Source organism: Cnephaeus nilssonii, assembly GCF_951640355.1.
Source record: "Cnephaeus nilssonii genome assembly, chromosome: 4".
NCBI lineage: Eukaryota > Metazoa > Chordata > Mammalia > Chiroptera > Vespertilionidae > Cnephaeus > Cnephaeus nilssonii.
Window position 1 is genome coordinate 34457839 of NC_137075.1, and position 17395 is coordinate 34475233.

General features: G+C 42.9%; 1 protein-coding gene across 1 annotated transcript; it reads right to left on the reverse strand.

The window, feature by feature from the left end:
- Nucleotides 1–81: 81 nt before the first annotated feature.
- Nucleotides 82–17271, reverse strand: TOX4 (TOX high mobility group box family member 4). Its single transcript, XM_079768205.1, has 9 exons — nucleotides 17184–17271; nucleotides 16898–16966; nucleotides 8665–8907; nucleotides 7536–7796; nucleotides 6960–7190; nucleotides 4566–4646; nucleotides 3155–3898; nucleotides 1870–2033; nucleotides 82–1179 (listed from the first exon to the last, which is right to left on the reverse strand). Exons 1-9 carry the CDS (start codon nucleotides 17187–17189, stop codon nucleotides 1119–1121), a joined length of 1860 nt encoding a protein of 619 aa, XP_079624331.1. The 5' UTR covers nucleotides 17190–17271; the 3' UTR covers nucleotides 82–1118.
- Between the last annotated feature and the right edge of the window lie 124 nt (nucleotides 17272–17395).

The window sequence follows — 17395 nt, forward strand, 5'->3', positions numbered from 1 at the left end:
CTCAGTATGATTCCTGATAATGTAAACTGGAAATATTACCTACTTCATTGGCTTGTGGTAAGGGTTCAAACTAAATGAATGCATGGGAAGCATTAAAACGTTGATTATTCAGTATAGGATGAAAGTGATTAGTAATAAATACTACATGAACATGATGATAAAGAAAGGGCTCTCGGGGACAGCATTTCTCAAGGTAAGATTTGAGTTTCCCTTAAGGTTATCACTAGGGCTATATGCTCTAAATATTTGCTGATTCTGTTACAACTATGTGGCTTGGTAGTCTATTCTTGGCTTAAATTTTCAAGAAAAGTGAAATAAGTGCATTTTAGATTAAATTTAAGTGCTTAGGGTGTGCAGAGAATAGGCTTATGTAAATTATGTAAGTGAAACCACTTCTGGCATATTTTTTAAAAGATAGCTTATCAAACACAACTGAATACAACTTTAGACTTTGGTGAAACTTCTTATATTAAAGATGTAGAGTTCTGCCTTTCACACTCAGAAACTGTGATAGCTGAGATAAGGAAAGATAATGACTACAGAAATATTTGCAAAGAAGAATAAGAAAATCCTAGATGATGTTATTTTCCCTACAGCCCAGTGTGCCTGTATTGAAAACCTTTGTTCTCAAAGCAATGTATAGATGTGACATTACTAGCTCTCTGTTTAAAAGGTATCCTTCAATTCAACCTTTTATTCCTTTTAAAATGGATGCACACCGTGGTAGGCTCAAAGCTGATATGTACTCTCATAATTTTAATAATCTTTTAGGCAAGTCCTATGACAATTATACTAACAAGTTTCCTCAAACCATCCCCCCCACCCTTCCCACCACCCCTATGTTCTGCTTGTCCATATTCCCTTCACCCTTTCCTCTGCTATTGTCACTGGCATCTCTGCTTGTACTTGAAAGTAAAAAGCAACCCCAGATTACAGCAAACTCAATGACCCTGCTCCATAGCCTGGCCCCTTGCTGAAGAGAGGAAAGGGGAGAAGCATGAAGGGACCATCATGGGCTCAGTTCAGGTACTATCAGAAGCCCAGCTTGAGTTTTAAAAGCAGGGTCTTGGACATGTTCCTGGCAGATAAATCTTCACTGGCTTGGAGAACAGGAAGGACTATTTTACAAACACCACTGTGTTCGAATTTCTAGAGGCTAACCAGGCCAAGAAGACATCCCTAAGAGAAAAAAAGATACACATAAACAGAATTATAGTTTAAATGTATTTTTCTTAACTCTGTCTTAAACAAATAGGTTTTCAGTTAACTTCCTATATCATCAAAGTGAAATGGTATCACTCAGTAGGAATATTAGGGCAATGGGCCTAAAAGTCAACAGTTTAGGCAATCCTAGTTTACTGAAGAGGATTTGACATAGAAAATACCAATGCCTCGTTTCATGAATGTAGATAAATCCCAAGAAAATTTGGGGAGATGGACAAAATCTTCAGAACTCCAACTCCTGCCATACTTAGCACCTTATAATGCTATTTAATCACTTACCATTCTTCCTCAAATTCTAATTCCCTAAGTGTTCTGATTTGCACTAAGGAGATAGGCGAAGCTAATATTCAGTCACTAATTGCTTAATGTGTCATCATACATTTAAAGAGTATACCTAAAGGTAAATGTGGTACCTGAGAAGCGTGACTGCTAATTATCTTTGTCTGTGTAGCAAATGCAAGCTCTTTATAAGCAGGGAAACTTTTCTAATAGTCTTACAATCAGACATATACATGTATATACCAACTTACTTTACCTAAGGTAAGGTATACTCTATCTAAGGTAATACTGACATGCTCAGGGTTACCATGTTTTCCAGTAGTTAATTTTAGCAACACCTGAATTATAAGAGAAACTATAACTCACCTGCAGTGCTTCACCACACACTCATTGCTGCAGTATTCATTGTCCCAGTCCTTACTCGCAACAGGAGGGTTCTCACAACCAGACCTCACACAGCGAGGCTGGGGTGAGATCGTCACTGGAGACCCACTCACCAATTCAACATCCATTTGAGAAGGAGACTCAACCTATGAAGGAAGAAAGCACCAAAGATGGATTAGATTTGCTACCTACTTTGCCAGCCACTAGTGAAATTAACTTTGGGACCCAATGGAGCAATAGGAGTTAACATCCCACACATATGGGGGTAACATTTCAAAAGAAGGTGAGTTTTTGGTCTCCCGCTTTTTGTCCACTTTTAGAACTTTGCCAAGCAGACTTGACATGAAGCTTCTTCCCATTAGGAGAATGCTGGCTATATGCTAGTATATTGACCCTTTAACAACTCAGGTTTGAACTGCGAGGGTCCACTCACGCGTATGCAGATTTACCTGCACAGTTAAAGGGTCACTATTTTTGATCCAGGTTAGGAATCCATGTATGTGGAGGGTCAAATACTAGTTTTACGTTCTTTAATTTTAATCTTACCCATCACCGACTTTATTCCACACTTGAATATATAAAATCAAAAGCAGAATGTGAAAAGAGGTTGGGTCACCTCAACTAAGATTGCGAGATTTAAGAGAGGACAAAATGTGCCATTAGAAAAAGTGAAAGAACTTGGGAGATTCATAGTTTCCTCCTGATAGAGGGATTATTTTTCTTTAAATTACTGCTTCATCAATTGTGGTGCTAGTCTCAAACAGACCCATATTTAAAAATAACCACTGGCCATGTATAAGTTAAAGCTAGGGTAATGGACATCTGTTTATGTCACTTTGGACTCATTGATATGAACCAATTGAATTTTTCTAGCTATATCCCCTATCCATCTCCCCACTAAAAACATCAAGCCAAGCAGTCCAGATATAGGAGAAATGGAAGCACTTAAATCTCCAAAGTTTAGGATCCTTGGGTAGATGCCTCCAAAAAATAGCTCTGGGCTTGGGTTGTATCCAAAAAATAACTCTGGGCTTGGGTTGTATCCTTTCTAGTCAAACCACAGTATTTTGCTTAAAGAGTAGTCTGGAAAGGAGGCCCTCTTAATGCTTTTCACCAAGAACATTACAGAGTATTAATATGGGAACTGTCCTTTACAGGCTGTTTCATACTCCTGGTTGCCAAGCATTAAGTGCTAATGGCAACCCCTACTTTTATTGGATCATCAGAGACTGATTATCAAAGGAAAGACGCTTGAAAACTGGCTCACCTCAGGAACTACATCTGTGATCATCTCACAGATTGTATCAGTAGAGGTCTCCTCCACTGTATGGGCCTCAGGGCTTGTGTTCATAGGCCGCTCAGGACTACTTTCCACAGCCGGTGGGACTAAGGTGGTCTGCATTTTCAGAGTGGGTCCAGGCACAATCTTGATCTGCAGAGGAGGTGGCTGTTGCTGTAAATTGATTCGAGCTTTCTGAGGTGGAGGCTGTTGCATGGCCTGGAGTGGGGGAGGCTGCTGCAAAATGGTCACTTGCTGCTGAGTGGGGGGCTGAGGCATCTGTTGCAATGGAGGAGGTTGTAGTCGGGGTGGAGGCAGTTGCATAGAAGCAGCAGCTGCTGCTGCTGCCTGCAACACTGACCTAGTAACAATCTGGGCTTGTTGACTGGGCTGTATAGTAGCTGTGCTGCTTTGGCCTAGTTGGATCCCCCTGGAGGTCACCACTGTGGCTGGAATAACAGTAACCATCCCTCCTTGGGACATGGTAATAGATGAGGGCAACATCTGTTTGGTAATAATCAACTTGGTGATATTAGGCTGACCCCCAGCCCCAGAAGATGCCTGATTGGCCACATAGGATGAAAGAGTGGAGTTAACAACAATGGAAGGAGACAGGGCAGGGGGCTCTGTTGAGGCTGGTGCTGGAGATGCTGGGTCAACAGTAGCAACAGGAGGTGGAGAAGGAGTCTGTGATGGTGGCACTGGATCCAGCTCCACTGTTTCCACAGTGGCCTAAAAGACAACCAAAAAGAGAAAAAGCCATTCAGAAATTTACTGTATTCCCTGAGACATACTCACTTTAATCACCTCCCAAAAGACAATGATAGATTGAAAAAAAAAAGAAAAAAAAACAGCTGTGGGTGCTACCCTGTCTAAAGTAAACAATGAAAATAAACTCACGAAGACTGTTTAGTAAGATTTATGATGGGAACAACAAGAAACCATGCTGTATATGTTTCTAAGCTTTAACAACTAGTTATTAAGAGGTTGCACAGGTTTTTGGTGGTATTATCTATACTAATAAAAGGGTAATATGCTAATTAGACCGGACATCTTCCAGACGTCCTTTTGGACAAAGCCACGGTAGCAAGAGCCGAGACAGAGGCGATTAGGGGCCATCAGGCCTGCAGGCAGAGGTGGTTAGGGGCAATCAGGCCTGCAGGCAGAGGTGGTTAGGGGCGATCAGGCAGGCAGGCAGGTGAGCAGTTAGGAGCCAGTGGTCCCGGATTGCAAGAGGGATCCCGGATTGGAGAGGGTTCAGGCCAGGCTGAGGGACTCGCCCCCCCGCCCCCCCCCCCCCGCCCATGCACGAATTTCGTGCACTGGGCTCTAGTAACTAATAAACAGCTTGAAAAAATCTTTTATTGGTTTAAATATCCATCTGCTGTAACCCTCTTACCTGACACTCTTGATTGTCTTTATAAGCAGCCAGAGCTTTCAGATACTCTTTCTTGGCAGCCTCAGTTTTCCTCTTATATACCTGCAGGAAAGAAAAACTGTTTAAGAAGTGCCCAAACGCCTAGAAAAGACTGATAATTCTATTCATCACTAAATGACAATCTCAATCTGAATACTGACAACTCCAGCTTGGCCAGTGTTGCTCAGTGGTTGAGCGTCAACCTATGAACCAGGAAGTCATGGTTCGATTCCCAGGTCAGGGCATATGCCTGGATTGTGGGCTTGCTCCCCAGTGTGGGGTGTGCAGGAGTTAGCCAATCAATGATTCTTTCTCATCATTAATGTTTCTCTTTCTCTCTCCCTCTCCAAAATCAATAAAGATATACGTATTTTTAAAATGAATACTGACAATTCCTTTTAGTGAATATACTTTTGAAAGCTAGTAATCAAGACAGCCTCCATGTCAGACTTTCCAGTGACCAAGCATCTGAAAGCCAGCCAATCAACAAGAATCTTGCCAACCCTGGCTGGTTTGGCTCAGTGGATAGTGTCGGCCTGCGAACTGAAGTGTTCCAGGTTTGAGTACGGTAAAGGGCACATGCCCGGGTTGCAGGCTCGGTCCCCAGTAAGGGGGGTGCAGGAGGCAGCCAATCAATGATTCTCTCCCATCATTGATGTTTCTATTTCTCCCTCTCCCTCTCTGAAATTAATAAAAATATATTAATTTAAAAAAGAATAAAACTAAACTTTTAAAAAAAAAGAATCTTGCTAGAATAACTACACTTATAAAGTTAACACCAACCCATGCCCACTTTGATTAGCAAAACAAATCCTGACCCCCAAACTATTTCAGATCAGTAGTCTGCTTAGCCTGGGATTGTGCCTAACCAGTATACTCTCCCTTAAGGAATGTGTTAAATTGTTTGCAATGATGGCCACAAGAACTCTTTCCATTTTGTATACCTCTTCTTCCATTAAGAACTGAATCTTTCTTTGAATTTGCTCTTTCTTTGAATCTGGGCTAGCTCTATGAATTCCGTTGACCATTAAAATGTGGCTGAAGTGACACAAAAAATCTTGGGCATCTGTTTTTGTCCTCTTGGATCACTGGTCAACATTTGCCATACTGTAAAGAAGCTAGTCTAAATGTGGAAGATAGAGGCTGTGTGAAAGAGGTAGCACCAACTGCCAGACATGGGAGCAAAGTCACCCTGGCCAGCCATACCAGCTGTCCCTTGACTACAACCATGGGAATGTGCCCAGGAAAGAACATTAGGAAACACACCCAATCAATTTGAAGAATCATGGGAAATAATAAATTGCCATTTTTTTAAATTTGTGGTGCTTTGAGTAGCAACAGATAACTAATACAAGTTATCTAGAATAAATTTACTCTTTTCAAATTATTAAGTAGCAGATTCTCTTTGACACAAAACCTAGATAGTGTATGATAATTATAGCCATTTCAATTCTATCCTTTATTAGATAGTATCACAATTTTCATTATTTATTTATTTTAAATCCTAGAGGCCCAGTGCACAACATTCGTGCACTGGAGGGTCCCTCAGCCCAGCCTGTGCCCTTTCACAGTCTGGGACCCCGAGGGGTCCTTTGCACTGCCACAGAGCTGGGAGAGGCTCCCACCACCACTGCTGCGCTTGCCAGCCGTGAGCCCGGCTTCTGGCTGAGCGGCGCTCCCCCTATGGGAGCGCACCGACCACCAGGGGACAGCTCCTGTGTTGAGCACCTGCCCCCTGGTGGTCAGTGCACATCATAGTGGCCAGTCTTTCTGCCGTTCAGTCAATTTGCATATTAGGGTTTTATTATATAGGATATTTATTTCAAAGAGGAAGGGAGAGGGAGAGATAGAAACATCGATGAGAAAAAAGCATTGATTAGCTACCTCTTGCATGCCCCTACATGCCCTGACCGGGAATCAAACTGTGACCTCCTGGTTCACATTCAACCACTGAGCTATGGTGGCCAGGCACAATTTTCATTTTTTTAAAAAAAACACATTAAATGTAGGGAGATTAATCATAGTTTTTAAGTTAAAAATAAGCCAATGAGAAAAATCCTAAACTAAATTCTAAATCCAAACTTGGTAGATTTTAGAGTTAGCCACAACATGCAACTTATGAAGAAACAGCCTAATTTTACAGTGGGGAAAAAAATGAGGCTTAGAAAAACTAGATTCAGTGTTTCTATAATAACTGATACTTTTTAGTTAGTATATGGCTGCAGCTTCTAAGACAAAGGATGATCTGTAAATGACATTAACAAAGAGGTGATAAAAGAACATGTAAGAAAGTTAAAAGAAAACTTAAGTTTTCATCCCTTTACTTAAAAACTTCTAGAACATTCCCTATCCACTAGTTCCTCATTATTTGCTCACCTGTTTTTGCTCCTCTCCAAGACTGTCCCACATGGAGGCCACAATTTTTGAAACTTCTCCAAAAGTGGCATTGGGATTCTGTCCCTTGATGGCAGCCTGTGTATCACGAAAGAATAAGGCATATGCTGAAACTGGTTTCTGAGGTTCATTAGGATCTTTCTTTTTTCTCTTCTTTGGGGTCTTCTGCTTTTTCCCTGCTTCCACAACAACTGTCTTCTGGCTGGGAAGTTGCTGCAGGGGAGAAAAGAGAGAATTACAAGAAGGAAGAAGGGAAGTATATCTGGAGAACTGCAAGAAAAGGACTTTTATATGGGGAAACTAGCTACATGGAGGAATTTTCAGAAATACTAAAAATAGAGGCAATAGGATTAAGATATTAGTAAAGTATGTGAGGACCAATAAGAATGAAGATTGGGAGGAACTTTACAAACTATAAATTGAGAGGCAGGACCCCATACCCAGAAAAGAGCAGAGGAGATGGCAGAACAGGTGTAAAGATACTAAGTAGCGCTGTATGCCAAGCGTTTTATCCCAGAATATCATGGCAGATTTGATTTTTGGCAGGGAATGCCTCACCCTCCGGAAATCCTCAACACCATCCTCATGAAGTGAATTAGTAGGTGAAGGGGTGGTTGAAAGACGATCCTCAGGTGACTGGGCAGGTGGCAGAATGGTACCACCCCCTAAGCTCAAACCAAGTTGAGAACTCAGTTCTGACTGATCAATGGTGGTCAACTGGTTATGCCCCATCAAGCCAGACGTCATGTCTGTCATTGGTACATCAATTGTAACAGGTGGGTTGGCGCTATACTGAGTTCCTATAGAATGGTCCAAGTCCTGAGAGAAGCAGAAGGACTAATTAAACACTAAATATAAAGAACACCACTCTTCCCCCCACCAAGTTCAGGACAGTTTATAAACACCCTACTCATCTACATTGTATCATTGTTTAGACTCTAAACATAAAATAATTTGTCTACATATAAAACATTAAGCTTTTTAATAAAGTATATAAATTAGTAAAGTCACTTCTTTGTACTCCAAAGCCTGTTCTAAAACAACTAAAAATAACCAGAGGTCTTAATTTTGGACAAATTAAAGAGTTAATAAATTATTTGGTAATCTGGAGGTAGTAATGACACAAGGAGTAAAGGAAAACTTCTTCTCTGTACACTGCTAAAATAATGGCTTTTAAAGTTGCAATACACAGGCAATCTGAGTAATAAGGCCGAAGTCAAGATGTTTCACATCAAATAAAATGTGTGGAGATGTGCTACTAATGAGATGTGCTGGAAGCCCAATATACTGATTTATAACACTTACTAACCCACAGTTAATACATTTTGTTCAGACTGTTTTTGAATAAATCAATGTGCCAACTATCACACTCACATTTGAATCCTAGGATGTGAAGGCTATATTAAAAGGGGGGAGACCGCCTGCAAATCACAATAAATCATCTTCAATTCAGGGTTAATCTTCAGGTGACTGGACATTTTACTATTTTAAACCATTTTTCAAGTAAAATTCACTCAGATGATACATTTCATTCATTCAATGGACTTTAAGTCTTTATCAATGAGCCTTCATCCACAAGAGTGAGAAACATGTAATACTCAAGTGCAATAGGGAACAGAATCCCTTTTATCTTCCCTAACACCATGCCCAGGAGCTTGGGTAAGCCTGAACATATCTTGCCCCTTACCATGGTCAAGCCCCCACTCAGGAGCCCCCCGCCCTGCTCCATCAAGCCATGGGTCATGCCCACAGGCATGTCCAATGTCTGGACCCCATATTGGGCTGAAAAGCTGCCATCCTGAGAGGAGGATGGGTCTGCCAGATCATCAAAGTGGCCAACCACATCTGAGACAGCCAGTGATGGATCAGAATCCAAGGAGATAGGTGGGATTTCAAATTCCTCATCACCCAGGCTCGGTGTATGGAATGTCTGTAAGGGGGAAAAAGAGAGGAAAAATAATTAGTGGGAAGAGGAGAAACTGTATACTTCTAAATGAAGAACATGGCTGAGTACTGAGAATTCTCAGTGTACCTCTTTCCAGCCTGGATCCTATCTTTGTTATCAATTTCTTAGGACCTATTTAGTTTTACAAATAAACCTCTCTTTCTCATATCCTTGGATGTATGGCACATACAAAGCTGCCAACATCAATCACAATTTTCAATTCTTTTATCTCTTTTCTACTTTTATCATCTCAGCGGTCCTAAAATATTATGTCTATTATTCTAATGAATAATCCTTTCAGCAGCATTAGTAAGGACTCAGACTTTATTACCTGTTTAGCTATTATGTTTAAAGTCTCTCCAAAGATTCTAAAGATTTCACTACTACTACGCCTGAGCTGTTAGACCACAGAAATTCATTGTCAACCAGACAATTATATTCTGTTGTTTTATGTTCCTTTGAAGCTTTTCCTATCATGGGTACCTTATCTCCCTCTAAAATGTATGCACTTAAGAGTTTCCTACATCTTTTCCATTTTAGAAATCATGATGATAACAACAAATAAGATTCCTATTTGTACAGTATTTTTGGAAAATCCAACAATGCCAAAGTAAGGATAATAGTGAAGAGAAAAACATAAGAGCTACTGTCAAAAGACAAACTGGTGCTCACTCTGGCAGCATGTAAGCTAAAATTGGATGATTAATTACCATGGCCCCTGCACATGGATGACACGCAAATTCATGAAGCATTCCATATGTTATTTTTTAAATGGCAAACTGGTTTCCTATCAGCTCCTGAACATATTCTTAATCTTGCTCTGACCAAGCCTTTCTGTTAAGTGAGGAAGAAAAAGATTACTCCAGCTGGCTAAAGACTCAATCCCTTCCTCTGAGTCCAACTACAAAAATAATACACTATATTCCGAATGGGGCCACCATACACAGAGCTAACAGACCAATTGCTGACATAAGACACATTAAATGTTACGGTTTCTTTTGACATTAAAAAACTAAAATGGCACCCAGCCGGCGTGGCTCAGTGGCTGGATGTCGATCTATGAATCAGACGGTCATGATTCGATTCCTGGTCAGGGCACATGCCCGAGTTGCGGCTCAATCCCCAGTCAGGGGTGTGCAGGAGGCAGCCAATCGATGATTCTCTCTCGTCATTGATGTTTCTATCTCTCTCCCTCTTCTTCCTCTCTGAAATTAATAAAAAATATATTAAAAACAAAATAAAGTAAAAAAACTAAAATGGCATCTGTAGCACTAGAGCATTACACAGGGTGGGGCAAAAGTATGTTTATAGTAATGAGTATGCAAAACAGTTTATTCTTATATTATTAGTTATTGTATTATTTTCCATATGAACTATAAACTTATATTTCCCAACCCTGTAAATTATATCAAGAGCCATTGGTGTCACAGAGGTCTTGGTTCAAGTCCCAGCTCTGCCACTTACTATATAATCTTAAATGAGTTTTCCTCATTTAAGGAAATGGTAGTTGTAATGGTAATCTCCTTATATGGTTTTTATTAGGATTAATTGGATTTAGCACACAAAAGCTGATCACATTGCTTGATATACATAATTGCTTAATAACTGTTTTAACATCTAAATTATAATTAACTTGCCATCTGCCCCAACCAATTATCATAGGTAGTTGAATTTTGGAAGCTTTAAATTTTATCAACCTGTCACATGGCATAGTAAATGTCAACTGATTCAGATCAAATTCAATAGACATCCACACTTTTTTCATGATTAAACAATGCATTCTAAGAGGTCCTCTGGTTTTTCTAGACCCAGAAAAGGTCTCAGTAATATCATCATTTTTATTTTAATGAAGACAGTGCTAGAAGAATATTTCCAGGTAGCAGAAACTAGGGAGAAAAAGGTATGTTTCTGAAATGCCCAATCTCTCTGAATCATACTGGCAAACAGAAATAAGTTTGAAGAAAAAAAGATAAGTATAGCTTCATTTCTGTTTTCCTCTTCCAAGATCCTTACTATTTTACTTAGCATGGTAAAAATGTGGTAGTTGTTTGGGCTATTATATGACAGTAGCATAAGGAGTACAGAAGCAGGCAGTTCTTGATGGAAAAAGTAAATATCTCCCTAAGAACTCAACTCTTCTCAGTACACAACTCATAATTTGTTATTGTGTGAAAGTTCTTATCTCTAGGTCTATGTCACTGAATTCATTTTACCACCTTAAAAAAATTTTTTTTAATTGAATTTGAGAGAGGGAGAGAAAGAAGGATTGATGGAGGGAAGGAAATCAACTTGTTGTTCCACTTTTTTTTTTTTTTTTTTGCATTCATTGGTTGTTTTTTGTATGTACCCTGACCGGGGATCAAACCCACAACCTTGGAGTATTGGGACAGCACTCTAACCAACTGAGCTACCCCTTACCCAGCCAGGGCTTACATGACACTGAAATTTCAGTTTAGATTCATGTGAGCACTTTTCAGGAAGTGGGTACAAAGTGTTTTTTTAACCAAATTCTCATGTCAACAAACAAGCTACAGAGACAGGAAAAAGAACAGGGGAAACATTTATTGTGCTAGATCAATCGTTACATAATAGTAGTTTGAAAAAATTTTAAAGATACAGATTGTTTTGGCAAAGTAAAAGATGCCTATCCACAACAAATGATGCTTACCATACAAATAAAAAAGCAACTCTGCTGAGATATGAAATGATTTGTTAATGAAAACTCTAAAAGAGTAAAAATTCATATCCAAAATAAGAGACCAGTGTTCTACAAAGGACTAGCCCTCACAAACCATCTGGAGTGCTCTCATGCACTACACTAAAAAAACAGACATGCAGATTCCATTGTATCGAATTAACAAGGCATTCCTTGTATGTACAACCTCCTGAAAACAGCTTTGTTAGCCACTAGCTGTGGCTTTAATGGTAGTGTGTATGTTTTTGGGGGAGAGCGGGGAGGTGAGCTGCGTTGTTTTGTTTATTTGGTTTTCTTCCTTTAAGTATGAAGAGTAAAATAATGGCAATGAGCCCTAGCTAGTTTGGCTCAGTGGATAGAGCGTCGGCCTGTGGACTGAAGGGTCCCAGGTTCGATTCCAGCCAAGGGTACAAGACTGGGTTGCGGGATCGATCCCCAGTAGGGGGCGTGCAGGAGGCAGCTGATCAATGATTCTCTCTCATCATTGATGTTTCTATCTCTCTCCCTCTCCATTCCTAAAATCAATAAAAATATATTTAAAAAATAATGGCAATGAATAAGAATACGGAAGGGTAAACCACATGCTAGAATAAATACAGAGACTCCCTCTAAATCCCTTTACTACACAAATGATTTGAAAGATTATAGTTAAAATCCAATTATGAAAATCCAAACTTATTTTAGTGGATCTACTACATAACTAGATCATACTCTAGACCAGTGATGGGCAACCTTTTGAGCTTGGTGTGTCAAACTTCGCCAAAAAACTGAGCATAACTTGGGTAGTGTGTCACTTTGAGGAAAAAACATTATTTCGCAAATGTTTCATCCTCGGCATGCGGCCGCCTCAGCAGCCGCGTGTCATCAGAAATGGCTACGTGTGTCAGTGCTGACACGCGTGTCATAGGCTCGCCATCACTGCTCTAGACTGTCAAATATAAAACAAAGATAACTGTAGCAAGTATCAAAGTAAATATAAATGATGTGGGCACAGAAGGAGAAAATAGAAACATGATGAAGTTACCTTCTCACTCAGCTTTCTTTTCCTTCTCTGTTAAATTCCTGGGCCTTTTAGGGGGAAGAAGCAGTTTGGGAATTACAGTTTATAAAATAAGGAGGCTTCCCAGCTGGTATGAATCAGTGGTTAAGCAATGACCTATGAACCAGGAAGTCATTGTTTGATTCCCGGTCAGGACACATGACAGAGTTGCGGACTCAATCCCAAAAGTGGGGTATGTAAGAGGCAGCCGATCAATGGTTCTCTCTAGTCACTGATGGTTCTATCTCTCTCTCCCTTACTCTCTGAAATCAATAAAAATATATACTAATAAGGGTAATATGCTAATTAGACTAGGAGAACTTCCGGGAGACCTTCCGGACATCCTTCCAGACAAAGCCATGGTGGCGGGGCTGAGGCAGAGGTGGTTAGGGATGATCAGGCTGGCGTGGGAGGGAAGTTGGGGGCAAGCAGGCCGGTGGGGGAGGGGCAATTGGGGGCAAGCAGGATGGCAGAGGGGAGCAGTTGGGGGCGAGCAGGCCTGCAGGAGGGGGGAAGTTGAGGGTGATCAGGCCGGCGGGGGGGGGGGGGGGGGGGCAGTTGAGGGCAATCAGGCCGGCAAGGGTGGGGGGCAGTTGAGGGTGATCAGGTCAGCAGGGGGGGCAGTTGGGGGTGAGCAGGCCGGCAGCGGGGGCAGTTGGGGGCATGCAGACCGGCAGGCAGAGTGGTTAGGGGCGATCAGGCAGGCAGGCAGGTGAGCGGTTAGGAGCCAGCGGTCCCGGCTTGCGAGAGGGATGTCTGACTGCCGGTTTAGGGATCGGGCCTAAACCAGCAGTTGGACATCCCCCGAGGGGTCCCAGATTGGAGAGGGTGCAGGCCAGGCTGAGAGACACCCACCCTCCGTGCACGAATTTCGTGCACTGGGCCACTAGTATCATTATATAGGAGGCAACCTGAATGAAACAAAAGATTAAATTCCTTTTAGATTATAGACCTTTCCTATTTCAAGCAATGTTATAACAAATGCTAAGCTTTTCTCTCTGGACATGTACTCTTTAAAAATTATTTTTTATTTACTGAAGCATAACTTATGTACACAAATTTTAAATATATATATTTCAATGGATTTTTTACATATGCTAACATCCAATTAACCACCACTCAGATCAAGGATACAGATATTTCTATCACTCCAAAATATTTTCTCAAGCTCCTTCCCAGTCAATGCTCCCTCCTTCCACAACAAATATCACTATTCTGATTTATATCACTACTAGAGGCCCAGTGCACGAAATTAGTGCACGAGAGAGGAGAGGGTCCCCTCAGCCCAGCCTGCACCCTCTCCAATCCAGGACCCTTTGGGGGATGTCCGACTGCCGGTTTAGGCCCGACTGGGCCTAAACCGGCAGTCGGACATCCCTCTCACAATCCTAGACCACTGGCTCCTAATCGCTCACCTGCCTGCCGGCCAGGTCGCCTCCAACTGCCCCCTCCCTGCCAGCCTGGTTGCTCCTAACTGCACCCCCCCCCCCCCCGCCAGCCTGGTCACCCCTTACTGCCCCCCTCCACCAGCCTGGTTGCCCCTCACTGCCGCCCCTGCCGGCCTAATTGCCCCCAACTTCACACATCCTCCCCCCCCCGCCGGCCTGGTCGCCTCTTACTGCCCCCCATGCCAGCCTGGTCCCCCCTCACAGCCCCTTCCCCCTCCGCCGACCTGGTTGCCCCACACAGCCTGTTATTTAGTCATTTGGTCGTCCCTCACTAACCCCCCTGCTGGCCTGGCCATAGGCAGCCATCTTGTGAGGGTGTGAGGGTTAATTTGCATATTACCTCTTTATTATATAGGAGAGTTTAGTATTGCATTATTTTTTATCTTCATTAAAAATGAACTCATATTGTGTCTATTCTTTTATGTCTGGCTTCTGTTGCTTACATTATATTTTTGAGATCATCCAAGTTGCATTTATTAATAGTTCTTTTTAAAAAAATATATATTTTATTGATTTTTCACAGAGAGAAAGGGAGAGGGATAGAGAGCCAGAAACATCGATGAGAGAGATACATCGACCAGCTGCCTCCTGCACACCCCCCACCGGGGATGTGCCCGCAACCAATGTACATGCCCTTGACCGGAATCGAACCTGGGACCCCTCAGTCCGCAGACCGACGCTCTATCCACTGAGCCAAACCAGCTAGACCAGGGGTCCTCAAACTACGGCCCGCGGGCCACATGCGGCCCGCCGAGGACATTTATCCGGCCTGCCAGGTGTTTTCGCCGCCACTGCCTGTCCTGCTTAGCAGCCGACTTAGCAGTGTGCATAGGAATTTGTTCATAGTTGTTTTTTTTAAACTATAGTCCGGCCCTCCAACGGTCTGAGGGACAGTGAACTGGCCCCCTGTTTAAAAAGTTTGAGGACCCTTGAGCTAGAGCATGTTATATGCTTATCCTTAGTAGATACTGCCAGTTTTCCAAAGTGGTTGAATCAATTTACACTCTTACCAGCAATGATTAAGAGTTATCTACATCCTTGTCAACTCTTGAAATTGTCAGTCTTTTTAATTTTAAACATTCTGGTGGATGTGCAATGGTATCTCCTTGATTTTAATTGGCATTTCTCTGTTGAGTGATGATGACCCTTTTTCAGATGCCTAGTGGCAATTTGGATTTGCTCTTTTGTGAAGTATGTGTTCAAATCTTTTGCCCATACTAGCATTATCAGGTGATCGCTTCCTAAGTTATATAAATGTGTGGTCACTATGTTGTACACCTAAAACTAATATAATATTGTTTGTCAACTGTAATAAAAAAAAACAGGGAGACAGGATTTAAACAGAGGTCTCTCCATCACCATGCCTCCTATCATGACAGAATTCAGCAACTAGAAAATACTCAATATAATGAATGCCGTGGCTGAGTAGCTCAGTTGATTAGAGCATTGACCCACATGCCAGATTGCAGGTTCAATCCATGATCAGGGCACATCCAAGAAGCAACCAATGAATGCATAAATGGGTAGGACAACAAATCGATGTCTCTCTTTCTAACCCCTCCCCCCTTCTCTAAAAGAAAAAAATTTAAAATTACCTTTACTAGTTCTGAGTGGCTCACTATAAGACCAGATACAACAAAAACCATAAACCGATTAAAATAAAGCTTAAAAAAAAAACACAACGGGAAAGGAAGGTGAAGTGGCAATGAGGAGAAGAACTATTAACAATGACAAAGTCCTGGGCTAAAAGAAACCACTGAAATTTAGTTATCAGCTTCTTGGCCAAGTACTTTTGTCTTCTTAAACGTCTTAAAGTCATAAAAGCAAAAACAAAGGACGGGCTCAAACCCAGAAAGTTTCTAGATGCAGACAATGTGAAATTTACCACAGTCTAAAGAAATTTAAATGTGGAGACGTGATTTAGAAGAAATTGGCAATGATGCACTTTCTTTTTCTTAAGTGAGTCTTTTTTAAAGATACATTTTTTTGTTGATTTTAGAGAGGGGCAGAGAGAAACATCAATGATGAGAATCATTGATCAACTGCATCCTGTACCTCCCTACTGCGGATGGAGCCCGCCACCAGGCGTGTGCCCTTGACCAGAATGGAACCGACCTCCTGGTTCATATAGCTCCACGCTCAACCCCTGAGCCACGCCTGCCGGGCGCCAACACTTCCATTTCTCAACATCACAAGAAACTATTACTGTAGCCATCTGACAGCCGGAGAAACTGTGCCATCCAAAGGCGAAGCAACCTGAGTCACGGGCAAACAGAAGCACATGTCTCACTTCTTTCGTGTTTTCTGGTAACGACTTCCTTTCATCCTGTCACTAGCCAAACAAGCTAACTTTTCTGTTTTTACCGCTGAGTAGTAGGTAATCTGAATGAAACAAAGACCCCCTTCAACAGAGTTGTTTCAAGAATGAACACATGCCCACGGTTAACCCCTTTTAGGCAAGCTCCTGCCCTCACCCCAGTTTCTTTAGCTGAAATAATTCTCTTCCCTGTGCGATTCCCTCCAGACTGTCGCAGTCCCTTCTCCCCAACCAAAGGAGACGATTTCACTCTGTCTTCCCCTCCAGAATCCCTCGGAAATGGGTTAGCTCTTTCCTCCGTCCCGCTTTTCTGATGACAGCAGCTCCCCAGGCCTCCCCATTAGCCCTCAGGGTCTAGAAGAGTCTACAGACCAACAGCGGCCTCGGCCGCCGGCCCCCCCCCCCCCCCCCCCCGCCCTCTCCCGCCGCTTCCTCACGCCCCAGCCCGCCCCGCAGCGCCGGCAGCTCGTGCTCACCTCGGCCCCGGACAGGAAGGGGTGTGAGGGCCCTGTGATGGTCAGGTAATTGTCATTTCCTCCGGGAAACTGGAAACCGAGAGAAAGCCGCGGGGAGAAGGTAGGGGAGAAGGCAGTGAGCTTGGCGTGACGGATTCTGACCCCGACATTCAGACCCACACCCCCCAAACCCCGCTCCCCCTGCAGTCCCGTCCACCGTCCCCTCCGCCCGGCTTCCCGCCTCCGCTCCGACCCGGTCCGATCCGCCGCGCTCTCTCGCCAGCCTTCCCGGCGCTCAAGTTCCTACCTCCATCTTCACACAACGGTCACCGCCGTCTCAGTCCCCTCATCGTCCCCACCGCCCCCGCAGGACCCGCGACGGCCGTCACTTCCGCCCGGACGCGTCACCCTCCGCCGATTGGCAGGCGCGCCTGCAGTGGCGACTCCCGCCGGGGAAGGCCCGGCGGCCGGAGAGACTAGCTACCGCCCCCTGGAGCTTGGAGGACTATGGCCCGTAGG

Bases quoted from the DNA above. Each gene is read 5' to 3' on its own strand.
- TOX4 (XM_079768205.1), bottom strand. The intron at 4,647-6,959 runs GTGAGCAAATAA...TCTTTCCTGCAG, and splicing joins TTGGAGAGGAGCAAAAACAG to GTATATAAGAGGAAAACTGA. The intron at 2,034-3,154 runs GTGAGCCAGTTT...CTTCCTTCATAG, and splicing joins TCACAGATGTAGTTCCTGAG to GTTGAGTCTCCTTCTCAAAT.